Raw genomic sequence first — 24,498 nt, 5'->3', positions numbered from 1 at the left:
CCTATAGAGGAATTGAATCTGCATTGTTGGGTTCATTCTGCACCAGCCATCCAGCCAACTGAGCTAACTGGGCCCTTTGTTCTGTATATTGTGCAACATTTTCTCAGCTAATGTTTACTGTCCTTTATTGAATTTAATATCATGATCTATTTGAAAATTGAATCTTAAACATACATGAAACTTTGAAATAAAAGCGATAGTGAAGTTTGAATACTAAAATAATGAAAAACAATTGCAGCATAACTACTACAATTGAATTTAGTTTCCCACATAACAAACTGCAGAGTCATACAGATACACAGGTTTCTACTGAACAATAGACATTGAGTTTCTCAATATTTACACATTGGAGAATGATCCGCAAAACACTTTCTCAATACAACTCTTGTATCGGGCTCGATGCCAACTTGCATGTAAATGAAAAGCAAACCAGTTTGTCCAGAGCATTTGAAGTGCAAAGTTAATTAAAACAGGCTCAAACGGAGGCTGAAAGAACACATGTGCTGGAATAATCCATCTTCTAAATGATGGTTGAATGTTTCTAATGAGGACTAGAAGCTGGAATAACAACAGTCTTTTAATCTTGTGTTTAACAGGATTGTATTTACACAGTAAGTAACTAGATTTTATTAATTTTTCTTATAGTTTTGAGCAAGGTTTTTCATTTAAAAGGACAGCCACAGAGCCTGAGGACAGGGAACTATGCGCAATAAAAACTAAGCATTTGAGAAACTCAGCAAGTCTAGCAGCATCCGTGGATTCAGAAACAGTGTTAAAGATTCAAATCTGATATGACTTCTTCAGAATGAAAAGTTTCAAAGAGGAATCCTTTAGTTTCTCTCTCCACAGTTAATGCCAGGCCTGCTGAGTTTCTCCAGCACTACTTTACTTTCAGATCTCCAGCATCTTCAGTATTTTATTTTCATAGACCTCTTACAATGTTCCCCAACATGGAAGGCAATTAATTGTGCTGATTTCCAGTTGAGAAAGGATAAAATCAAAGAGAGATATGAGAGAGATGAGAAGATTTGAATGTTTGCATATAAGAAATTGGATCTATTTACATTTGGAAGAAAATTGGCTTATCAGTGATAGGCAGTATGGTTTTGTGCAGGGAAGGTCATGTCTTACAAACTTAATAGAATTCTTCGAGGAAGTGACAAAGTTGATTGATGAGGGAAGGGATGTAGATATTATATACATAAACTTCAGTAAAGCATTTGATAATATTCACCCTGGTAGGCTGATGGAGAAAGTGAAGTTGCATGGGGTCTAGGTGTTCTAGATGGATGGATAGAGAACTAGGCAGCATGAGGCAAGAGAGTAGTAGTGGAAGGGAGTTTCTCAAAATGGAGGATTGTGACCAGTGGTCTTCCACAGGGATTCATGCTGGGACCATTGTTGTTTGTGATATATATATATATAAATGATCTGGAGGAAATTATAAGTGGTCTGATTAGCAAGTATGCAGCTGACACTAAGATTTGTGGAGTAGCAGATGGTGAAGCGAACTGTCAGAGTATGCAGCAGAATATAGATAGATAGAGGTGGGCAGAGAAACGGCAGATGGAGTTCAATCCGGGCAAATGCGAGGTGATGCATTTTGGAAGATCCAATTCAAGAGTGAATTATACAGTAAATGGAAAAGCCTAAGGGAAAATATGTGTACAGAGATATCTGGATGTTCAGAACCATTGTACCCTGAAGGTGGCAATATATTTTGATAGAGTGCTCAAGAAAGCATACAGCATGCTTTCCTTCATCAGACAGGATATTGAGTACAAGATTTAGCAGGTCATGTTACAGTTGTATCTGACTTTGGTTTGACTGCATTTGGAATACTGCGTACAGTTCTGGTCATCACATTACCAAACGGATGTGGATGCTTTGGAGAGGGTGTGGGTTCACCAGGATGTAGCCTAATATGCAGGGTGCTAGCTATGAAGAGAGGTTGAGTAGATTAGGATTATTTTCATTAGAAAGATGGAGTTGAGGGAGGACCTGATTGAGGTCTACAAAATCATGAGAGGTATAGACAGGAAGGATAACAAGAAGCTTTTTTCCCGAGAGTGGGGTCTCAATTACTTGTGGTCATGAGTTTAAGGTGAGAGGAGAAAAGTTTAAGGGAGATATGCGTGGTAAAGTTCTTCATGCTGAGGGTGATGGGTGCCTGGAACGCGTTCCCAGCGGGACGGTAGAGCCTGGCATGATAGCATCATTTAGAATGTATTGAGACAGATACATGAATGGACAGGGAGCAGAGGGATACAGATCCTTCGAAAATAGGTGACAGGTTTAGATAGAGTATCTGGATTGACGCAAGCTTGGAGGGCCGAAGGGCCTGTTCCTATGCTGTAATTTTCTTTGTTCTTTGAAACATGGTGAGAAATCGTATCTGATAGAGAAATTCAATCTTGTGAATGTAGGAATTTGAGTTTCCCATGTTTGATCGACAAGAGTAGTGGGAGGAGTATATTGGTAACGTTTAACTTATTTATGGCTGAAAATGTGTTGCTGGTTAAAGCACAGCAGGTTAGGCAGCATCCAAGGAATAGGAAATTCGACGTTTCAGGCATAAGCCTTTCATTCCTGATGAAGGGCTTATGCCCGAAACGTCGAATTTCCTATTCCTTGGATGCTGCCTAACCTGCTGTGCTTTAACCAGCAACACATTTTCAGCTGTGATCTCCAGCATCTGCAGACCTCATTTTTTACCCTTTAATTTATTTATCCCTGTTTAGAAAGCAAATCTGCCAGAGGAAATTAAAGCTAGGTTGAGTTTAATGTGATGCAGACAGACTAAATGGATGATAGCTCAACTGAAGCAAAATATTGCAAACGCTGGTAATCTGAAATAACAACGGAAAATACTGGAAATCTTCAGCAGGTGGGGCACCACCTGTGGGACCACCTGTTGGAAAAGATGTAGTCCTAATGGTTGGAACTTTCCTGACATGCCATGAGTCTACTGCTGGGACCCAGTCTGGTCCTTAGCCCACAAATGTGAACAGTGTGATTGTGGTGAGGATATTTTACCTCTACTAAGTAATTAAGAGGTGACTCAGGAACCACTATCCAACTGGGAACAACAGTCCTCCTCCCAGAGCCGCCTGTCCAAACAGAGGCAGAGGTGACCTCGAAACCTCAGGATTAACACTGATATAGGAGGATGCTGCTGAGGCCGTAGAGGGAAACAGAAGCCACCTCCATGTTGAGTAGCCTGCAACGACTGACAAAGAGGTTGTTAAAATATGCCAAGTTCGGTAGGCAAGCCCAGCAATTAAAAAGGTAAATTCTCCAGGTCAGCATTAGTAGCTAAAAGAGATCATTACTGGTGGACGGGTCTCTATGAACCATGGAGCAATTGGAAGCCTGCCATACTCGAGATGTCACCAGGACGCTGCCTCAACATACTTAGCAGTCTCCCATGATGGGGATTGTGGTGCATTCTGTCACTTGGAAAATGATCACTGCCTTCTTGGGAATATTCAGTAGTAATGGGATAGCAACTTTGCAAGCAAGCTTCCCACCTAACATCACCCAATGCCATTTCACTAGCCAGTCTCCATGGCTGAAAATGTCTCAGCCAGAATTTCATGTCCAATATGTTCATGCCCAATGTGTACTGTAGGATATTTCATCTTTAAACAACTAGTATCTACAGCAGTGCAGGAATGTCTTTTTGAAAGAGTCAAAACATAGATCGTTCCTTAGCTTAATGAAAATGTGAGTTTAAACCATGGCAGGAAACATGCATAGCTCCTAGGAAATTAAAGAACAACTATCAATCTAAAACAAACTGTTGTCATAAACTTGCACATACTTCACACGGTGGCAAAAAGAAAGGTAGCCATCTGCTGCATATGTTCCCAAAGAACTGAAATATTCACCATTTCCCAATGCATGTACCAAACAGTGGGGACTTGCTCCCCAGTTGTTTTTTTCAAAATTATTGACCTGTTCCAGCAGCGGATACTTGGGAACAAGCCTTAGTAAATGCACGTTATAAGTTTTATCCTTGAATAATCATGTTAAATAGCTTGCACTCTGTTTTTGAATGTACTGTATCTTTAGAAACTGATTATAGGGTCTTTTGATGCTGCAGCTAAGCCAATTGGAGCAAAAAGCATGAACATAAAGAAACCAACGCAATATTTAACAATTTAAACTTTTTCCAATAGTGTAGCTGCCAGCGCAGGTTAGATACTAGTAACCTTGAAGTGAGTAGCTTGTCACTGCATTCTCTAAAGCCTGTGCACCAAAGGGGAAATATTACTTGGCAGCAAAACTCTGATCTCTTCACTGCAACACATTAGACCATTAAATCACCATATAAAGGTCATAATGGTTCTCCAATTAACATTACTTCATCTAATGTAATCATTTAAACCTTTATTAAAAACACATTACTTTTCAGCAACGATCATTCAGCCAGTATAAATTTACCTGAAAACATTGTAAAATTGTTAATTCTAATGTCAGATTACTTTCCAAATAGCATTCAAAAGTAACCCTTGGTGTTCATTTAAAATCAGCATCTCCCCTGTGTTTAAAAATGACAACTTCATAATCCTTCAAATTATAAATCAGTTCCACAAAATTTGAGGGCAAAACTTCTGTACACAGCTGTTTTTTCTCCAGGTGTCATGTTTTAAGATTGGAAATGCCGGTGTTGGACCGGGGTGTGCATGGTTGAAAATCACACAACACCAGGTTATAGTCCAACAGGTTTATTGGGAAGCACGAACTTTCGGAGTGCTGCTCTTTCATCAGGACAACCACCTGATGAAGGAGCAGTGCTCCAAAAGCTAGTGCTTCCCAATAAACCTGTTGGACTATAACCTGGTGTTGTGTGATTTTTAACAATGTTTTAGAATGTCAGTGATCATAGCCCGCCAGCTTTTACAGTCAATATCTCAGCGCTGCTCTCAAATCTTTATCTTCTGGTTCTTTAGCTATTGGTATATTTCCTCTTTTTTTCCTCCCTAATGTTTTGCTACTCTCATGTTCTAGTTTTTCCTCTCCTAAGAAGGCATTCAAGGAATCTTTTATTGATAGCTGTTTGGTTCTACTGGTGTGTCTTGTCTTTTCTTAGTTGCCTTTTTAATTTTCACGTCATGGAAACCATATCTCTGCTAGTTTTATTTTCCGTTGTCTTGCATATTGTCATGAAATTTTTCAAGCTAGAATATAGGAACAGATTACAATGTGACCAAGCCTTATTGCTTTCAATGTACACAACACACAAACTTCCTACTGCTTGCTAATTTAAAGAATATTAGGTGCAGCCAGGGTTCAACGTGTGGAAATCATAAGAGGCTACCAATTTAAGCCAGCCTGCACTATTTAAAGCCAATCTGTATCCCTTAAAGGGGAGGCACACTGTGTCACTGGAGTAGGTTCTGAATGTTGTTCATCAACTGATTTTGACCTGGGAATGGCAAATGTAAGTCACATTGTGGCAATGAGCAGGTACCAAGATTTTCCAACAGTGCACTGGATGCAGAGAAGGAAATATGTAAACATATCCATAGATGGTCACTAGACTCTCCAGCCAAGCTTTGCAAAATCAATTTGACCAGACAGCTATGATGGTCAATGCTAGCAGTCTAACCCTGAGGACCTAGATGCAATGTTGCAAAATGTTCAATGATTTTGTATGATAGTCAAGACCAGTTACTATAGCTTTAAATGTCATATTCTGCCAACTGCATGGCACAGTCTCACACACTACCCAAAGCACATTCCCATCACTTACCAACTGACAATCTCTATCAATCACAATTCTTATCTAATATAGCTTTACATCACCTCATGCACTTAACACTTGTATAAGTCTCAAACAGCTTGCACACTGGCAGCTTTTGAACAAAAACCACCACATCACATAAGCATATCACACCACGCTCACTATCACACAAATTGCAGGGCAAATTGGCATACAACCTGGAATGGCAGAAGCTAACTGGTGGGGGACAGGTACTGTTGCAGAGAGATTTCACAATGCATACATCCTTACCAAATCATAGATTTGCTCCACCTCATCAGCTACAAAGCTGGTTCCTAGGTGACAGGAGATATGTACTGAGACCCAACTAATAGCACAGTGTGCAAAGTGCAGTTGAGGACAGTAGGCAGTGCTGCCCATCCTTAACAAGAACGACAATACAAGCAGGTGATGAATGCAAAGGGACTGGTTGTCTGAGATGCATTTGTTTTAGCAAGAAGTGTAGGCAGATGAACTTGGGGCTTGGATTAGTACATGTGAGTATGATGTTATTGCTATTACTGAGATTTGGTTGAGGGAAGGGCATGATTGGCAACTAAATATCCCAAGATATAGATGCTTCAGGCACGGTGGAGAGAGAGGTAAGACGGGTAGAGGAGTTGCATTACTGGTTAGAGAGAATATCACAATTGTGCTGAAAGATGGCACTATGGAGGACTGGAGCAATGAGGCAATATGGGCAGACCTCAGAAATAGGAAGAGTATGATAACAATGTTGGTTCTGTATTACAGGCCTCCCAACAGTGAACGTGACATAGAGGTACAAATATACAAACAGATTATGGAAAGTTACAGGAGCAACAGGCTGGTGGTGATAGGAAATTTTAATTTTCCCAACAATGACTGGGATTCACTTGGTGTTAGAGGTTTAGATGGAGCAGTTTGTAAGGAGCAACCAGGAGGGTTTTATGGAGCAGTATGCACATTGTCCAACTCAGGAAGTGGCCATACTGGACCTGGTGTTGGGGAATGAGATCGGCCAGGTGGTTGAAGTTTCAGTAGGGGATTACTTTGGGAATAGTGACCATAATTCCGTAAGTTTTAGAATATCAGTGGACAAAGATGATTGACAAAGTTGATTGATGAGGAAAAAACTGTAGATGTCATATACATGAACTTTAGTAAGAGATTTGATAAGGTTTCCCTTGGTCGGCTGATAGAGAAAGTGAAGTTGCATGGGTTCGGGGTGTTCTAGCTAGATGGATAGAGAATTGGCTGGAAAACAGGAGACAGAGAGTAGTAGTGGAAGGGAGTTTCTCAAAATGGAGAACTGTTACCAGTGGTGTTCCACAGGGATCCATGTTGAGACTTTGTTATTTGTGATACATGTAAATGATCTAGAGGATGGTATAGGTGGTTTGATTAGCAAGTTTGCAGATTACACTAAGATTGGTGGAGTAGCAGATAGTGAAAGGGAACTGTCAGAGAATGCAGCAAAATATAGATAGTTTAGAGAGTTGGGCAGAGAAATGGCAGACGGAGTTCAATCCAGGCAAACGCGAGGTGATACATTTGGAAGATCCAATTCAAGGGCGAACTATATGGTAAATGGAAAAGCCCAGGGAAAATTTGATGTAGAGAGAGATCTGGATGTTCAAGTCAATTGTACCCTGAAGAGGCAATGCAGGTCAATAGATGGTCACGAAGGCACACAGCGCATGCTTTCCTTCATCGGACGAGGTGTTGAGTTGGCAAGTCATGTTACAGTTGTGTCAGACTTTGGTTTGGCCACATTTAGAATACTGTGTATAGTTCTGGTCACCATGTTATCAAAAGGATGTGGATGCTTTGGAGTTGATACAGCAGACGTTCATCAGGATGTTGCCTAGTATGGAGGATGCTAGTTATGAAGAGGGGTTTATTAGATTAGATTACCTACAGTGTGTAAACAGGCCCTTTGGCCCAACAAGTCCACACCGAGCCTCCGAAGAGCAACCCACCCAGACGCATTCCCCTATATTTATCCCTTCTCCTAACACTGCGGGCAATTTAGCATGGCCAATTCACCTAACCTGCACATCTTTGGGCTGTGGGAGGAAACCGGAGCACCCGGAGGAAACCCACGCAGACATAGGGAGAATGTGCAAACTCCACACACAGTTGCCTGAGACAGGAATTGAACCCAGGTCTCTGCTGCTGTGAGGCAGCAGTACTAACCACTGTGCCATCATGCCGTTGAGTAGATTAGAATTATTTACATTAGAAAGACGGAGGTTGAGGAGAAACCTGATTGAGGTCTACAAAATCATGAGAGATATAGATTGGGTGGATAACAAGAAGCTTTTTCCCAAAGTTGTGGATTCAATTACTAGGGGTCACAAGTTTAAGATGAGAGGGGAAAAGTTTAAGGGAGATATGCATGGAAAGTTCTTTACACAGAGGGTAGTGAGTGCCAGTAGAGCATGTTGCCAGCAGAGGCGAGCATGATAGCCTCATTTAAGGTATATCTAGACAGATACATGAATGGGCAGGGAGCTGAGGGATACAGATCCTTGGAAAATAGGCAACAGGTCTAGATAGACGATCTGGATTGTAGGCTTAGAAGGCTAAAGGGCCTGTTACTGTGCTATAATTTTCTTTTTCTTTGTTATTTGTAATACAGTAGACTAGTGAACTGCTAAAGGTGTGGTTCTGTGTCTGGAACTCTCAAATGAAGCATTTCAGAACTCACCAATAATAATGTCCAGAATTAGTGTGATCAGCTGTGTCGTGCATAACATTGTTTAGCAATGAGAGGCGAATTCTGCAGAGACGGAGATGGAAGAGACAAATATCTCCTTTGACAAGCTGGAAGGGGAAGAAAATGCTGCTAATAAAGGAGTGAATCCTTTGGATGCAGCAACAAATGACAGGCCACAGTTTAATGTGACAAACAGGCTCGTGACATTATCAGCATCAAATTTGAGGTTGAGTGAAGTCCTACAATATCTCCAAGCCATTAAGAGTTTTCATCCTCTTCGTTTCCCTCATGAACATTGAGATTTTTGGTTCATTGCATTGTTCTCTTGTACTCATGACTGCATTATATTTTACAATCCCACCTTAACAGTGTTGGTAAGTTATCCTGTGCATGAACCAATGTGAACTAATGCATATGTTAACATTGTGATATCTGTGCTGCAAGGATGCAAATCTATTTCCATAATACTTCATATTCCCATATCTTGGATACCTGGAAGAAAAATTGCTGCAGACCACATCCCAGAGTTCTGAAAGACATTGGTGGTAGTGCTTTCAGTAATCACTGGAGTTAGGGAGGATCCAAGAGAACTGGAAAATTGTTATTATAAATGTGTGTAAGAAAGGAGAGATGAGAACATAGGAAATTATAGGCCAATCAGCCTGGCCTTAGTTCGTGGCAAAATTTTACAGTCCATTATTATGTATAAGGTTGTGATTTACTTGGAAGTGATTCGGAAAATAGAGCTGAGTCAGCACGGCTTCATCAAGAGGAGGTCATATTTTACAAATCTGATAGAATTCATTGAGGAGTTAACAAACAAGTAGACACGATCTATGTGGACTCCCAGAAGGCATTTGACAAGGTGTTGCACAGGAGGCTGCTAAATTAAATAAGACTTCATGGTATTAGGTTCAAGGATAGAGAATTGGCTGACTAGCAGAAGGCAGAGAGTAGGGATAAATGGGTGTTTTTCAGGAAGGCAGTGGAGTTTCACAGGCGTTAGTGTTAGGACCGTAAATATTCATATCTTTTTTAATGGTCTTGATAAAGGAACTGAAGGCATTGTTGCTAAGTTTGCAGATGACACAAAGATAGGTGGAGGGACAGGTAGTGATGAGGAAGTGGGGAAGCTATAGAAGGATTTGGACCAGGAGAGTGGGCAAAGAAGTGGCAGATGGGATTCAATGTGGGAAAGTATGAGATTAGGCATTTGGTAGGAAGAAAAAAACCATAGACTATTTTCTAAATGGGTAAAACCTTCAGAAATCTGAAGCACAAAGGATATTGGGAGCCCTAGTCCAGGATTCTTTTAAGGTTAATAAGCAGGTTCGATGGTAGTTACAAGGGGACGAGAATATAAGAGCAGAGATATAGTGCTGACACTGTATCAGGCTCTGGTCAGACCATATTTGGAACATAGTCAGCAGTTTTCAGCCCTATATCTAAATAAGAATGTGTTTGCAATTGAGGGGATCCAGAAAAGGTTTACAAGAATGATCCCAGGGCTGAAAGACTGAGGAGCTAGTGTGGAGGAGAAGGATACATGTTTTTGGATTATTGGAATGTCTTATGGGGTAGAATTGAAAGAGGACTAATATAATGGTAGGGAGATTTATTAGAACTGCTCGGGAGGATTTAAATTAGTGAAGGGAGGGGAATACTCAGGGAGATAGTGAGAAAAGAGATCAGTCTGAGAATGGTGCAGTTGGGAAAAGGGGTGAATCAAACAGTCAGATAAGGCAGGAACAAAGCAAAGAACAAGGTAGGCCTGATAAATTAAACTGCATTTATTTCAATGTGAGAAGCAGATGAACTCAGGACATGGTTGGAAACATGGGACTGCAAAATGATAGCGATTACAGAAACATGGCTCAGGGATGGACAGGACTGGCAGCTCAGTGTTCCAGGGTATAGGTGCTATAGGTAGAATAGAAAGCAGGAGGAGGAGGAGTGGCATATTTGCTTTGGAATAACATTACAGTTGTGCGTAGGGAGGATATTCCTGGGAATGTATTCGGGGACGCTATTTCGGTGGAACTGAGACATAAGAAAGAGATGATCACCTTATTGGGATTGTAGTCAGTAGTCAGCTAGAAATTGAGAAACAAATTTGTAAGGATAGCTCAGTTATCTATAAGAGTAATAGTAGGGGATTGTAACTTTCCAAACATAGACCGGAACTGCCATAGTGTTAAGGGCTTGGATGGAGAGTAATTTGTGAAATGTGTACAAGGAAATTTTCTAATTCAGTATGTGAAAGTGCCTAATAGAGAAGGCGTAAAACCTGACTTACTCTTGGGAAATAAGACATATCAGGTGATTGAGGTATCACTGAAGGAGCACTTTGGGACCAATGATCATAATTTTATTAGTTCTAAAATAGTGAAAAAGGATAGACCAGATCTAAAAGTTAAAGTTCTAAATTGGAGGAAGACCAATTTTGACAGTATCAGGAAGAACTTCGAAATATTGATTGGGGGTGGATATTCACAGGTATAGTGATAGCCGGGAAGTGGGAGACCTTCAAAAATTAGATAACAACAGTCCAGAGCCACTGAGTTTCTGTCAGGGTAAAGGGCAATGCTGGCAGTTGTAGTGAATACTGGATGACTAAAGAACTTGAGATATGCTCAAGAAAAATAAGGGAGCACATATCAGGTACAGACAGCAAGGACTGAGTGAATCCCGCGAAGAGTATAAAGGCAGTAAAAGTACAATTAAGAGGAAATCAGGAGGGCAAAAAGTGGACATGAGATTGCTTTGGCAAATAGGGTTAAGGAGAATCCAAAGGGATTCCACAAATACATCAAGGACAAAAAGGTAACTGGGGAGAGAATAGGGTCCCTGAAAGATTAGCAAGGCCACTTATATGTGGAACCGCAGAAGATGGGGAGAGATACTAAACAAGCATTTTGCATCAGTATTTACTGTGGAGAGTTTGGGGAAATAAGTAGCAACATCTTGAAAAATGTCCATATTACAAGGAGGAGGTGTTGGATGTTTTAAAAGGCATAAAGGTGGATAAATTCCCAGGACCTGATCAAGGTGGGGGAGATACTAAATGAATATTTTGCATCAGTATTTACTGTGGAAAAGGATATGGAAGATATAGACTGTAGGGAAATAGATGGTGACATCTTGCAAAAGGTCCAGATTACAGAGGAGCAAGTGCTGGATGTCTTGAAACGGTTAAAAGTGGATAAATCCCCAGGGCCTGATCAGGTGTAACTGAGAACTCTGTGGGAAGCTAGAGAAGTGATTGCTGGGCCTCTTGCTGAGATATTTGTATCATCGATAGTCACAGGTGAGGTGCTGGAAGACTGGAGGTTGACAAATGTGGCGCCACTGTTTAAGAAGGGTGGTAAAGACAAGCCAGGGAACTATAGACCGGTGAGCCTGACCTCAGTTGTGGGCAATTTGTTGGAAGGAATCCTGAGAGACAGGATGTACATGTATTTGAAAAGGCAAGGACTGATTAAGGATAGTCAACATGGCTTTGTGCATGGGAAATCATGTCTCACAAACTTAATTGAGGTTTTTGAAGAAGTAACAAAGAAGATTGATGAGGGCAGAGCAGTAGATGTGATCCACATGGACTTCAGTAAGGCGTTCGACAAGGTTCCCCATGGGAGACAGATTAGCAAGGTTAGATCTCATGGAATACAGGGAGAACTAGCCATTTGGATACAGAACTGGCTCAAAGGTAGAACACAGAGGGTGGTGGTGGAGGGTTTTTTAGACTGGAGGCCTATAACCAGTATAGTGCCACAAGGATTGGTGCTGGGCCCTCTACTTTTTGTCATTTACATAAATGATTTGGATGCGAGCATAAGAGATACAGTTAGTAAGTTTGCAGATGACACCAAAATTGGAGGTGTAGTGGACAGCGAAGAGGGTTATCTCAGGTTACTTCAGGATCTGGACCAGATGGGCCAGTGGGCTGAGAAGTGGCAGATGGAGCTTAATTCAGATAAATGCGAGCTGCTGCATTTTGGGAAAGCAAATATTAGCAGGACTTATACACTTAATGGTAAGGTCCTAGGGGGGAGTGTTGCTGAACAAAGAGATCTTGGAGTGCAGGTTCATAGCTCCTTGAAAGTGGCATCGCAGGTAGATAGGATAGTGAAGAAGGCATTTGGCATGCTTTCCTTTATTGGTCAGAGTATTGAGTACAGGAGTTGGGAGGTCATGTTGCGGCTGTACAGGACATTGGTTAGGCCACTGTCGGAATATTGCATGCAATTCTGATCTCCTTCCTATTGGAAAGATGTTGTGAAACTTGAAAGAGTTCAGAAAAGATTTACAAGGATGCTGCCAAGGTTGGAGGATTTGAGCTACAGGGAGAGGCTGAACAGGTTGGGGTTTTTTTCCCTGGAGCATTGAGGGCTGAGGGGTGACCTTATAGAGGTTTATAAAATAATGAGGCACGTGGATAGGATAAATAAACAAAGTATTTTCCCTGGGGTCAGGTAGTCCAGCACTAGAGGGCATAGGTTTAGGGTGAGAGGGGAAGATACAAAAGAGACCTAAGGGGCAACTTTTTCACGCAGAGGGTGGTGCGTGAATGGAATGAGCTGCCAGAGGATGTGGTGGAGGCTGGTACAATTGCAACATTTAAGAAGCATTTGGATGGGTATATGAATAGGAAGGGTTTGGAGGGATATGGGGTGGATGCTGGCAGGTGGGACTAGATTGGGTGGGATATCTGGTCGGCATGGACGGGTTGGACCGAAGGGTGTGTTTCCATGCTGTACATCTCTATGACTCTATGACTCTTAACTGTACCCTAGAACTCTGTGGGAAGCCAGGAAAGTGATTGCTGGGCCAGTTGCTGAGATATTTCTAGCATTGATAGCCACAGCTAGAAGACTGGAGGTTGTCTAACATGGTGCCACTATTTAAGGAAGATGATAAGGAAAAACCAGGGAACTATAAACCAGTGAGCCTGATATAAGTGGTGAACAATTTGCTGGAGGGTATCCTGAGGGACAGGATTTATATGTATTTGGAAAGGCAAAGACTGATTAGGGATAGTCAACATGGCTTTGTGCATGGGAAATCATATCTCACTAACTTGGTTGAGTTTTTTGAAGAAGTAATGAAGAGATTAGATGAGGGCAGAGTGGTGGACATGATCGGTATGGACTTCAGTAAGGAGCTTAACAAGGTTCTGCTTGGTAGACTGGTTAGCAAGGCGAGATCACATGGAATACAGGGAGAACTGGTCATTTGGATACAGAACTGGCTCAAAGGTAGGAGACAGAGGGTGGTTGTGGAAGGTGTTTTCAGATTGGAGGCCAGTGACCAGCAGTGTACCACAAGAATTGGCACTGGTTCCACTGCTTTTTGTCACTTATATAAATGTGAACTTGGAAGATATGGTTAGTAAGTTTGCAAATAGCACCGAAATTGGTGGTATTGTGGATAGCCAAGAATGTTACCTCAGAATACTGAGAGTGATACATGGAGTTTAATTTAGATAAATGTGAGGTGCTGCATTTTGTAAAGGCAAATCAGGGCAGAACTTATACACTTAATTGTAAGGTCCTGGAGAGTGTTGCTGAACAAAGAGACCTTAGAGTGCAGGTTCATAGTTCCTTGAAAGTATAGTCACAGGTAGTGAAGAAGGTATTTGGTCAGTGCATTGAGTATAGGTTTTGGGAGGTCATACTGTGGCTATACAGAATATTGGTTATGCCACTTTTGGAATGCTGTTTTCAATTCTAGTCTCCCTGCTGTATGAAGGATGTTGTGAAACTTGAAAAGGTTCAGAAAAGATTTACAAGAATGTTGCCAGGATTGGAGGGCTTGAGCAACAGACTATGGCTATAATCCATGGAGCGTTGGAGGCTGAGGGGTGACCCTATAAAAGTTTATGCCAAAGACTTTTCCCCTAGAAGACATAGATTTAAGGTGAGAGGAGAAAGATTTAAAAGGGAACCAAGGAGCACCTTTTTCATGTTGGAGGTTGATACAATTCCAACATTTAAAAGGTACCTTGATGAGCATAAGAATAGGAAGGGCTTAGAGGGATATGGGTCAAATGTTGGCAAATGGGACTAGATTAATTTAGGATTTCTGGTCGTCATGGATGAGTTGGACCGAAGAGCCTGCTTCCATGCTGTATGTCTCTATGGCTCTATGACTTTATGACTTGTCATGTAAGAAGCGGTTGAGGACTTTGGTCTGTACTCAGGAGTTTAGAAGAATGAAGAAGACCTTACTGAAACTTACAGAATATTGAACGTCCCAGACTGAGTGGGCATGGAAAACCTGGTCCTGCCTCAGAGTGAAGGGAAGAGCTTTTACAACTGAATTAAGGAAGAATTTCTTCAGCCAAAAAGTGGTGAATCTGTGGACCTCATAGCCACAGAAGGGTGTGAAGGCCAAGTAATTGAATGTATTTAAGACAAAGATATAAATTCTCTCGAGTAGAAAGGAGATGAAGGATTAGGTGAGAAGGCAGAAAAATTAAATTGAGAAATGTATGAGCCATGATCAAATGGTGGAGTAACACAATGGGCAAAAGGGCTTAATTCTGTTCATATATCTTATGGTCTTATAGTTTGCAGCACAAGTAAGTCCATGTACATGATTGTTGGATACCGTGTCACTTGTAATTGCACAGTGCCATGCTCTTGTCTAATGTATGCATTCTCCATATGCGGGCAAAATCTTGCAAAGGACTACATCGTGCACATACTGACAAGATATGCAATGACTCAATGACTCGGTTGTGGATGCTACTCAGACAGCAGCCTCAGAAGCATGATAATCAAGAGAACAGCCACCTACTGGGTTGCCAGATAAGTTCATGAGCCTGACTACACAAATGCTGCCCAAGGTTTATGCCTATATATGTCAGGATAGTCAGATTCCACTATTGATGATGTGACACCCATAAATGTTGTACCCCATAGAATCAAATCATCCAGAATTGATTGAGAAAGAGGTGAAGCAAGTTTTAATGTATGCAACTATTGAAGCAAACAACAACAAAAAGCAAATAACAACAAACATGCTGAAAGTGAATTGAGCATACATCCAAAATTGTGCTTCTTCTATAGTGATTGAATATCTGTTCTATGTTTCTGGCTTAACTTTTTAATCTTTCTTTTTCTACCACTACATCTATGCATGACATAAGCCGCTGAAGTAAGGCAGCCTCCTGACTGTTATACCTAGTTGACTGTGGTGGCTTTGGCATGCATCTTCAAGGAGCTAGAGGCCTGGAGGCTTCTGGCCAGCTCAGGATCTCATATACAGATGCTGGTGTACCCTCTGATCCTGATTTTCAGGAAGCTGATGACACCACTGGCAGGGAGGGGTGCGGGGGTGGGGGGTGGGGGGGGAGCAGTGGAGGGCAACTTTAAAGCACATTAGGATGAAGTTATTGAGGTGAATTTCTTCCACTGCTCCTCCCCACCAGCATTCAATGACAACTCTTGATCTTTGACAAAGTGCAGTTCTGAGCACATACCTGGCAGCCACTGCATTTTCTGCTGTGCATCGCTCTTGAAGGTGGTCATCATTCTTTCCACGGAGGCAGTCAAGAGTTTACACGCTGGAGCCATAACAGCAGCTGAAAATTGGATGGTTTCCTCCACATATTGCTCAATGCAACACACCACCTCAGCCAAATGCTAATTGTCTTTGCACCTCCACAGGATCTCATATGGCTCAATCCAGAGGCTCATCATCATCCAGATTTCTCTAATTTGGAGACCTTGGCTGTCACATTCTCCATCAGCTGCTGGCACATCTCTGTGATATGATCAGGATTTTGGCACTGTGCTAAATCCAGACCATGCCCACTGAAATGAATGTGCCTGCATCTGGTGGAGGTTTGGGTGAAAGCTGTGATGGTTTATCATCTGAGGATTTGGCAACATTACCCTCAGAGGTGGTGCTTGAGGTGGAAGTGAATGTGAAATCTAGGGATAGGTTTTGCTACAAGGACCTGAAGTGGAGAACCAATAGAGTTGTGAATAGCAAGCTGGAGACATCCTCTCCGAGTTTCTGCTAAACCCCAGACTTTCCATTGGCATAGGCAAAGTCCTCATCCATCCTGGCAAGTTCAGAGCCCTCCTTGTCGGCAAAGGAAGAGGTCTTATGTGGTATGGCTCTCCATCATATGAACATTTAATTATTTGCAGAAGTAGGACATTCAGCCCTTCAAGCCTTTTCTGCCATTTAGTAAGACCATGGTTGATCTGTTAGTGCTTCAAATTCCACATCTCCGGCTACTCACAATGATATTTGATTCTCCTGCCTAATACAAATTCATCTTTTTCTCTGCCTAACAAATATTCAACAACCTTGCCTCCTCTATTTACTAAGACAAAGTTCTACGATCATACAACTTGAGAGACAAAGGTCCTCCTCCTCCTCCTCTCTGACCGATTAGAGAGACCCCTAATTTTGAGACACTGCCTCAAGATCTTGAGTCTCCCAAAAGAGGAATTACCTTTCTGCACTCACCTTGCCAAGACTATTATACATCTTGTACATTAGAGAATCTTACATTAGAGAATATAGTCAAGGCACCCCTCATTCTTCCAAACTCAAACCAACTCAGCCAGTCCAACATTTTCCACAAGACACCCGATTCACTCCGGTTATCACTCTAATAAACCTTGAAATCACTCCAATGCATTTATGCCCTTCGTTAAACAAGGAAACCTAAACTGTACACATTATTTGAGATGTAGACGCACCAATAACCTGTATAATTGAAGGAGAACATTCTTACTTTTCTGTTCAATTCCTCTTGTTATAAAGGAAAGCATCTCATTAACCCTCATGATTACTTGCTGTGCCTAGATGCCAATCTTTTGTATGACAGATGCACCAGAAAATGTAGATCCTTCTGCAACTCAAAATTCTGCAAAAAATTTTGTTTAAGTAATTCTCTGCTTTCCTATTTTTCCATCAAATTGAACAACTTTACATTTTCTGTTTAAACTTTACTGTTATAATCTATCTGATAGATTTCTGTCCACTCAGTCAACCAATCTCTATCTATCTGTAAACTCCATATCTCTTCTTCATAACATTCTTCCCTGCCTGTGAATTTAGTCATCAGATGTTCACTTCCGCTATCTAATTCATTGTTGTATATTAGAAGAAATTGAGGCCCAGCACAAAACTCTTTTATGCACAACTCTGTTTTCTGCCACCAACCAATCATCTACCTATGCTAATGTATTACCACTTACACCATAACTTTTTGGTTTCTACAATACCCTTTAGTGTGGCATCTTATCATATGACTTCTGCAAATCTAAGTGCATTTGTCTACAGCTTCCTCCCTATTCATAGTATATATAACTCCTTCAAAGAACTCTAATCCATATTAAATATGATTTGCCTTTTCCAAAACTATACTTATTCCATCCAATTATTCAATTTTTCTAAGGAATCAGCTATAAACCCCTTAATGACTGACTCTAACATCTTCCCTATGACAGATGACAAGTTAACTTGCCTATGGTTTCCTGTTTTCCTTCTTTGTCCCTTCTTAAATAGAGGATTATAATTGTTTCTCACCAGTTTAATGCAACATTTTCTGAATCTAGGGAGATTTTAGAAAATTAACACCAATACATTCTGAAGAGGGATTACACTTGAAATGTTAACTTCTCCACCTCCTGATGCTGCCTGGCTTGAAGTGCTCTCCCAGCCTCTTGCTGGTCAATCTTGGAGTACAGCATCTGCAGGTTTTTTGTCTCTAACACATCTATTTGCTCATTAATCACTCCTGCTAAGACCCTTAGATGAAGTTAATAAGTGCTGGGAACAAATCCCCACAGTTCCAAGAATTTCCTTAATAACACTTCAGTCATGATGTTATTTTCACTAATATCATCTCTCTTCCACCTTTTAATTTACAGTGAGTATTAGAATGTTTATGAATCTTTGATAGTGAAGATAGAAGTAAAATATTTGTTCATTTCATCTGCCATTTGTACATTAGCTACTATTAACTCCCCATTAACAGCCTCTGGATATTGTCTGCATATTCTGATGTTAAGGCCTGCAACCAACTGTCCTATCCAATGACCTGCTGCACTCTCAAATTTACACTACTTGATATCCATTTGAGTGTTATTTTGTAACACAGATGACACAGTCCCAAATTTTTTAAAACAAATGTTCATGTGATGAGGGCATCCAATTGTACACCTCTTATTGTCCTCATTCTAAGTGGTTGGCTAAGCTATTTCAGAGGACAGTTAACAGTCAACCACATTGCTTTGCGTCTGCCATCACATTTATGTCAGAAATACAGGTAAAGATGGCAGATTTCATTTCCCAAAAGACATCAGTGAACCAGATGGGTTTTTATGGAAAATTAACATGATTACACAGTTGCTATCAGGCATAATTTTTATTAAAGATTTTTTTTATTGAATTTCACCTTTCACCATCCACCAAGATGGAATTCAAACCCATCTCCCCAGAACACTATGGTATCTGGATACTGGTCTAGTGACAATACTACTATGCCATGACTCCTCCAAATACCATTGCTGAGCACAACAAGTCTTTTATTCTCTTTTGGCACTGGACCCTGGTTTTTCTGTTGTCCCCATTGGTGCTGACCTGCATTTTGACCTCCAGCGAGGCTGCCATGTCTGACGTGGGTCCCCTATTTTCATTTCTGGGAAACTGGACTTTTCACTTTTCTGTAAATAAACCTGCATTTAGATGTTGTTGAAACTTGGGAGGGGATTGGGGGGGGTGAGTAAAATCCATGAGTATGTTATACCTTCTTGGAATGTCAGTTCTTGGTGTCCACTCAGACAACCAAAATGATGTTCTTGGCTTTCAGGAAGTGAATGTCAATCTGTGTGCCCTTCATATACAATGTTAAGGCATGTGACTACATGAGGTGGCAGGAGGGCTGTCAACTTCCTGCCAGCCTCTGCCATATGATTCATTATGCTCCTCACGCATAGACCAATTGGGTTGATTATCTGGCCCTGATCTTTAGTGTTGCTCCCTTCTGGTCCTGCCACTAAAAACACCACTGCTAATGACTGCAAATGTAAAGCTTTGGAGCAGTGTTGAACTGGTTGAAAGCATATAATAGGTAACCAGTGCTCAGTAGATGAGGAGCCTAATAGTATAACAGTTTGAAGAATATAAAGGATAGAACCAGAAGCTGAGAACTAGCTAAGATACACTATCTGGACCATCACACATAGAATTAAGAAGTGATCGCAGACACAAACTATTTGTAGTTAATATTGTGCCTATGGACACAAACAATTTGGGTTGTTTGTATCTGCTGTTGTCTGAGGATCAGGCTGAATTCTTGAAAAAGAGAAGCTGAAATTCTTCATGAAGAAGTCTGAACAATGACTGATGACATATCTGCGAAGTGAACTAGTGAGCTAATTCAGAAGATTTCTCTTAGTTGCAAATGCCATTCAATGTATCACAATTTGCCTGTAATCTATTTAGAATACTTAAGGTATGGAAAAAGGCCCTTTGGCCCAACAAGTCCACACCGACCCTCTGAAAAGTGACCCACACAGACCCCTTCCCCTACATTTACCCCTGACACATGCACCTAACGTACACACCCCTGAACACTATGGTCAATTTAGCTCAGCCAATTCACCTAACCTGCACATCTTTTGATTGTGAGAGGAAACCGGAGCATCCAGAGGGGACCCATGCAGATACGGGTAGAATGTGCAAACTCCACACAGACAGTCACCCTAGGCTAGAATCGAACCTGAGTCCCTGGTGCTGTGAGGCAGTATTACTACCAATTATTTGTCAAAGTATCACGAGAATCGGGGACAGAAATGAGTATGGTGGCTATCAGTAAGGAGAACATACTAGAAAAACTGAAAATCTGGAAGTGGATAACGACTGGATCAGATGGGCCACACCCTAGAATTCTGAAAGAGATAGTTGAAGAGATAGTGAAGGCTTTAGTAGTGATCTTTCAGATATCACTGGAGTTAGGGAGGGTCCCAGAGGACTAAAAAATTGTAAATGTAACCTCACATTTAAAAAGGGAGCAAGACAAAAGACTGACCATAGTCATTGGTAAGATTTTGGAGTCCATTGTGAAGGATAAGATTTCTGAACACTTGGAAGTGCATAGTAAAATAGTAAAATAGAGCAAAGTCAGCATGGTTTCATCAAGGGAAGGCAAATTTGTTCAAATTCTTTGAGGTGGTAATAAACAAGTTAGACTAAGGACAGCCAATCATGTTAGCTGTCTAAACCTCCAGAAATCCTTTGCTAAGGTGCCGCACGGGAGGCTGCTGAATAAGATGGTGTTAAAGGCCAGGTACATCCATGCAGTGAAGATTGTCTGTCTGGCAGAAGGCAGAGGGTGGTGATACAAAGGTCTTTCTCAGGATGGAAGTAGGTGGCTAGTGATGGTCCACAAGGGTCGATGTTGGAACCACAACTTTTCACTGTATACATTAATGATCTGGATGAAGGAACTAAGGGCATTCTGGCTAAATTTGCAGATGACAAAAATAGATGGGGGGGGCAGGTAGTATTGAGGAGACAGAGAGGCTGCAGAAAGAATTAGACAGGTTAGGAGAGTGGGCAAAGAAGTGGCAGATGAAATACAATATTGGAAAATGTGTGCTAATGCACTTTGGTAGCAAGAATAGAAACATGGACTATTTTCTAAATGAGGAGAAAATTCAGAAATCCAGAATGCAAAGGAACTTGGGAGTCCTAGTCCAGGATTCTCTTATGGTAAACTTGCAGGTTGAATCAGCAGATGAAAGGCAAATACAATGTTGTCATTCATCTTGAGCAGACTAGAGCAGTGACGTATTTCTGTGGCTCTAGAAGGCTCTGGTCAGACCACATTTAATGTATTGTGAGAAATTTGGGGCCCCATTCCTCAGGAAAGCCCAAGAGCAGGTCCACAGGAGGCTTACAAGAATGATCCTAGGAAAGAAAAGCTTAACATATGAGGTACATTTGAGCACCCTCGGACTATACTCAATGGAATTTAGAAGGATGGAGGGGGGGGGGATCTGATTGAAACTTTCAGAATACTGAATCCTGTTGGGATGTTGGGAAGATGCTTCTATTGGTAGGAGAGATGAGGACTCAAAGACACAGTCTTAGACTAAAGAGAAGACCTTTTTGAATGGAAATAAGCAGAAGTTGTTTAGCCAGAGAGTGATGAATCTGTGGAATTCATTGTTACAGAAGGCTGGGCGGCCTTCTGTCACTGAGTATATTTAAAACAGAGATTGATAAGTTCTTGATTGCCCAAGGAGATCAAAGGTTATGGGGAGAAAGCAGGAAAATGGGGTTGAATGGTGGAGCACGCTCGATGGGCCAAATGGGCTAATTTCTGCTCCTATGTCTTATGGTCTTATGTTAAACTTATGTTGATTCTTGATATTAGACTATAGGGAGTTACCTAAGATAGCATGAACGTTTGCTCTGGTCAATTTTTATATAGTAAAAATTAATTTGTTTTAAACTACGGAATCTATGGCTTCATTTTTTCAGTAAATAACTGGGATTTCAAATTTACTTTTTCCTTAGAAGTATATAACTCATTTCAACCAGCTATTAAAACATCAGATACCACCACCGCTGTAAGATAAAGTCAATATAGTAAAAATAACTTATCCACTTTAAGCTAAATTTATAAATATGTAATTAACATATGGCAAAACATAAGGAAAAATTATGTTCTTGTTCCTCATGTTCATAAACTTGCTTGAAAAAAGGTAATACTACCATTTAACATTCATCCACGGCATTTTTTTTATATTTGCTGGGATGCAAACAGTTGATTTTGCACCATATCTATGGTGATATCTATGACTTACTTTGCTGACTTGCTACTCTAACATTGCAGCCCACTACAAATAATAAACTCTTTCACACTATCCAATATTTAACATAAGACCTTAGCCAAATGCTTTAGAATTTTACTTGCATTGTAGTTCTCTGCAATGATAGATTTAACTTGCCTATCTAAAATAAAGAATACGTCAACACATTACCATGAAAGTTTACTGAGCAAACATGATTGTTTAAGACAAACATGGATAAAGTGCACTTAAATTCTTGAGAAAATTAATTGAATTAGATCTATGTATAGGTGCCTTGGCCTAGAAATATGATTACGCACATCTTTCACTCTCTAAAAACATATGTAAGCATGCAAATAGTCATCAAACAAGTGTGTTTTTTTTAAAAATAGTAGACAGGCAGGAGCCTGGAAGAACATGGAAAGCTAGGCCACATTAGGAGGTGGAGAAGTCGACATTTCAGATGTAGCCCTGAAGAAGGTTTGCACCTAAAATGTTGACTTCTCCACCTCCTGATGCTGCCTGGCTTGCCGTGTTCTTCCAGGCTCCTGCCTGTCTACTTTGGATTCTAGCATTTACAGGGTTTTTTTTCTCTAACCTAATTTTATCAGATGGCAATGTTTTACGTACCATGATTTAATGAGGCTTCACTAACATTCAGTGTGTCAATGGCTCACCACACAAATACATAATACTGAAAAACGTATTTGAGTTAGAGTCCTGTACTTGTTGGAAGAACCTATTTTGACATTGTTGTACCTCAACACTGACTCCCTTATTAAAGTCATCCAGTCAGCATCCTTGCTGTCTTGCAAGTAGCATAGTTGAAGAAGCACATAATACATATATGGTAATTACTGGTTTGCTTTCTCAGGCTACTAGTTAACATCTGGATGTTTTTTCTTTTGCCTTTTATTTAATTTGAATGTGACTTCTGATTCCTGAGTAGATTTTGCTAATGATACGATGAATGAGGTGGGCACTTGGCAGGAAAGCATGCACTCAATGCGTATTCAGTTTGCATTTTTCCAACAGGAACTTTTCAGAAATACTATCATGGCATGTCTTTGTTTTAGCAAGGAGGCTATAGGTACACAACTTTACCAGGTGCAGGTATAACTCAAGTTCCAAGCTGAAAATGAGCCCTTCATCTGGCCCGAAACGTCGAATTTCCTGTTCCTTGAATGCTGCCTAACCTGCTGTGCTTTAACCAGCAACACATTTTCAGCTCTGATCTCCAGCATCTGCAGACCTCACTTTTTAACTCAAGTTCCAAATCAGGCATTGACAGAACTGACCGTGGCTATCAGTACAACCAAGCCCCTTTCACCTTTGGATCATGGGCTGCTTTCAGGCTGCACCAGTTGACACAACACACCACTATAGAATCCTGCAACCCCATTATTTCTGATTCAATTTTATCTGATTCTAATTTGAACCTCATTGTCAGAAATGTAACTTTATCTTTATTGTTTATTTGATTACATTTTAATGAACTCAGCTCAGTATAAGTAGGCAAAAAAGGGGCTTAGGTATAATTTGGCTCTAACCTCCAGATTTATGAAAGGAAATGCCATATGTGTCCAAGAAGTATTCCAGAATCAATGGGTAGATAGGCCGAGTAGATGGGAGGCCATATTGGATTTGGTGCTTTGCAATGAATCAGAGCAGATGTCAGATCTCTTGGTGGAAGAGCATTTGAATGTTAGTGATCACAACTCCCTGGTCTTTAGTATAATCATGAAGGATAGAAGCAGACGGTATGGGAAAGTATTTGATTGGCGTTGGGGAATTACAATGCTATTAGGCAGGTACTGTGAAGCATAAATTGGCAACAGATATTCTCAGGGAAAAGCGTGACAGAATTGGGGAGATTGTTTAGAGACACTTGCTGTGTGTGCTGGACAGGTTTGCACCTCTGAAGCAAGGAAGGGATGCTATGGTGAAAGAACCTTGGATAACAAGAGATGTAGAACATCTAGTTAAGAGGAAGATGGAAGCTTATTTTGAGGAAGCAAGGATCAGTAAGGGCTCTAGAGAGTTACAAAGTGACCAGGAAGGAACTGAAGAATGGACTTAGAAGAGTGGGAAGTAGGCAAATTATTGGAGAGGATTCTGAGAGACAAACGATTTATGATTATTTGGAAAAGCATAATTTGATTAAAGATAGTCAGCATGGCTTTGTGAGGGAAAGGTCATGCCTC

At 40.8% G+C, this 24,498-nt stretch overlaps 1 protein-coding gene across 2 annotated transcripts in view; it reads left to right on the top strand.

Annotated features, from left to right (window-relative positions):
- Positions 1 to 490: 490 nt before the first annotated feature.
- LOC132816687 (V-set and transmembrane domain-containing protein 5) overlaps positions 491 to 24,498 on the top strand; it is a 40,788-nt gene continuing 16,780 nt past the window's right edge. For both annotated transcript variants that reach the window (XM_060826554.1, XM_060826553.1), the window contains exon 1: positions 491 to 611. In XM_060826554.1, coding sequence (XP_060682537.1) covers positions 536 to 611 — 76 coding nt within the window. In that variant the 5' untranslated portion in view covers positions 491 to 535. The remainder of the gene's footprint in view (positions 612 to 24,498) is intronic.

Source organism: Hemiscyllium ocellatum, chromosome 6, assembly GCF_020745735.1.
Source record: "Hemiscyllium ocellatum isolate sHemOce1 chromosome 6, sHemOce1.pat.X.cur, whole genome shotgun sequence".
Taxonomy (NCBI): Eukaryota; Metazoa; Chordata; class Chondrichthyes; order Orectolobiformes; family Hemiscylliidae; genus Hemiscyllium; species Hemiscyllium ocellatum.
This window is presented reverse-complemented; position numbering and strand designations above follow the sequence as displayed.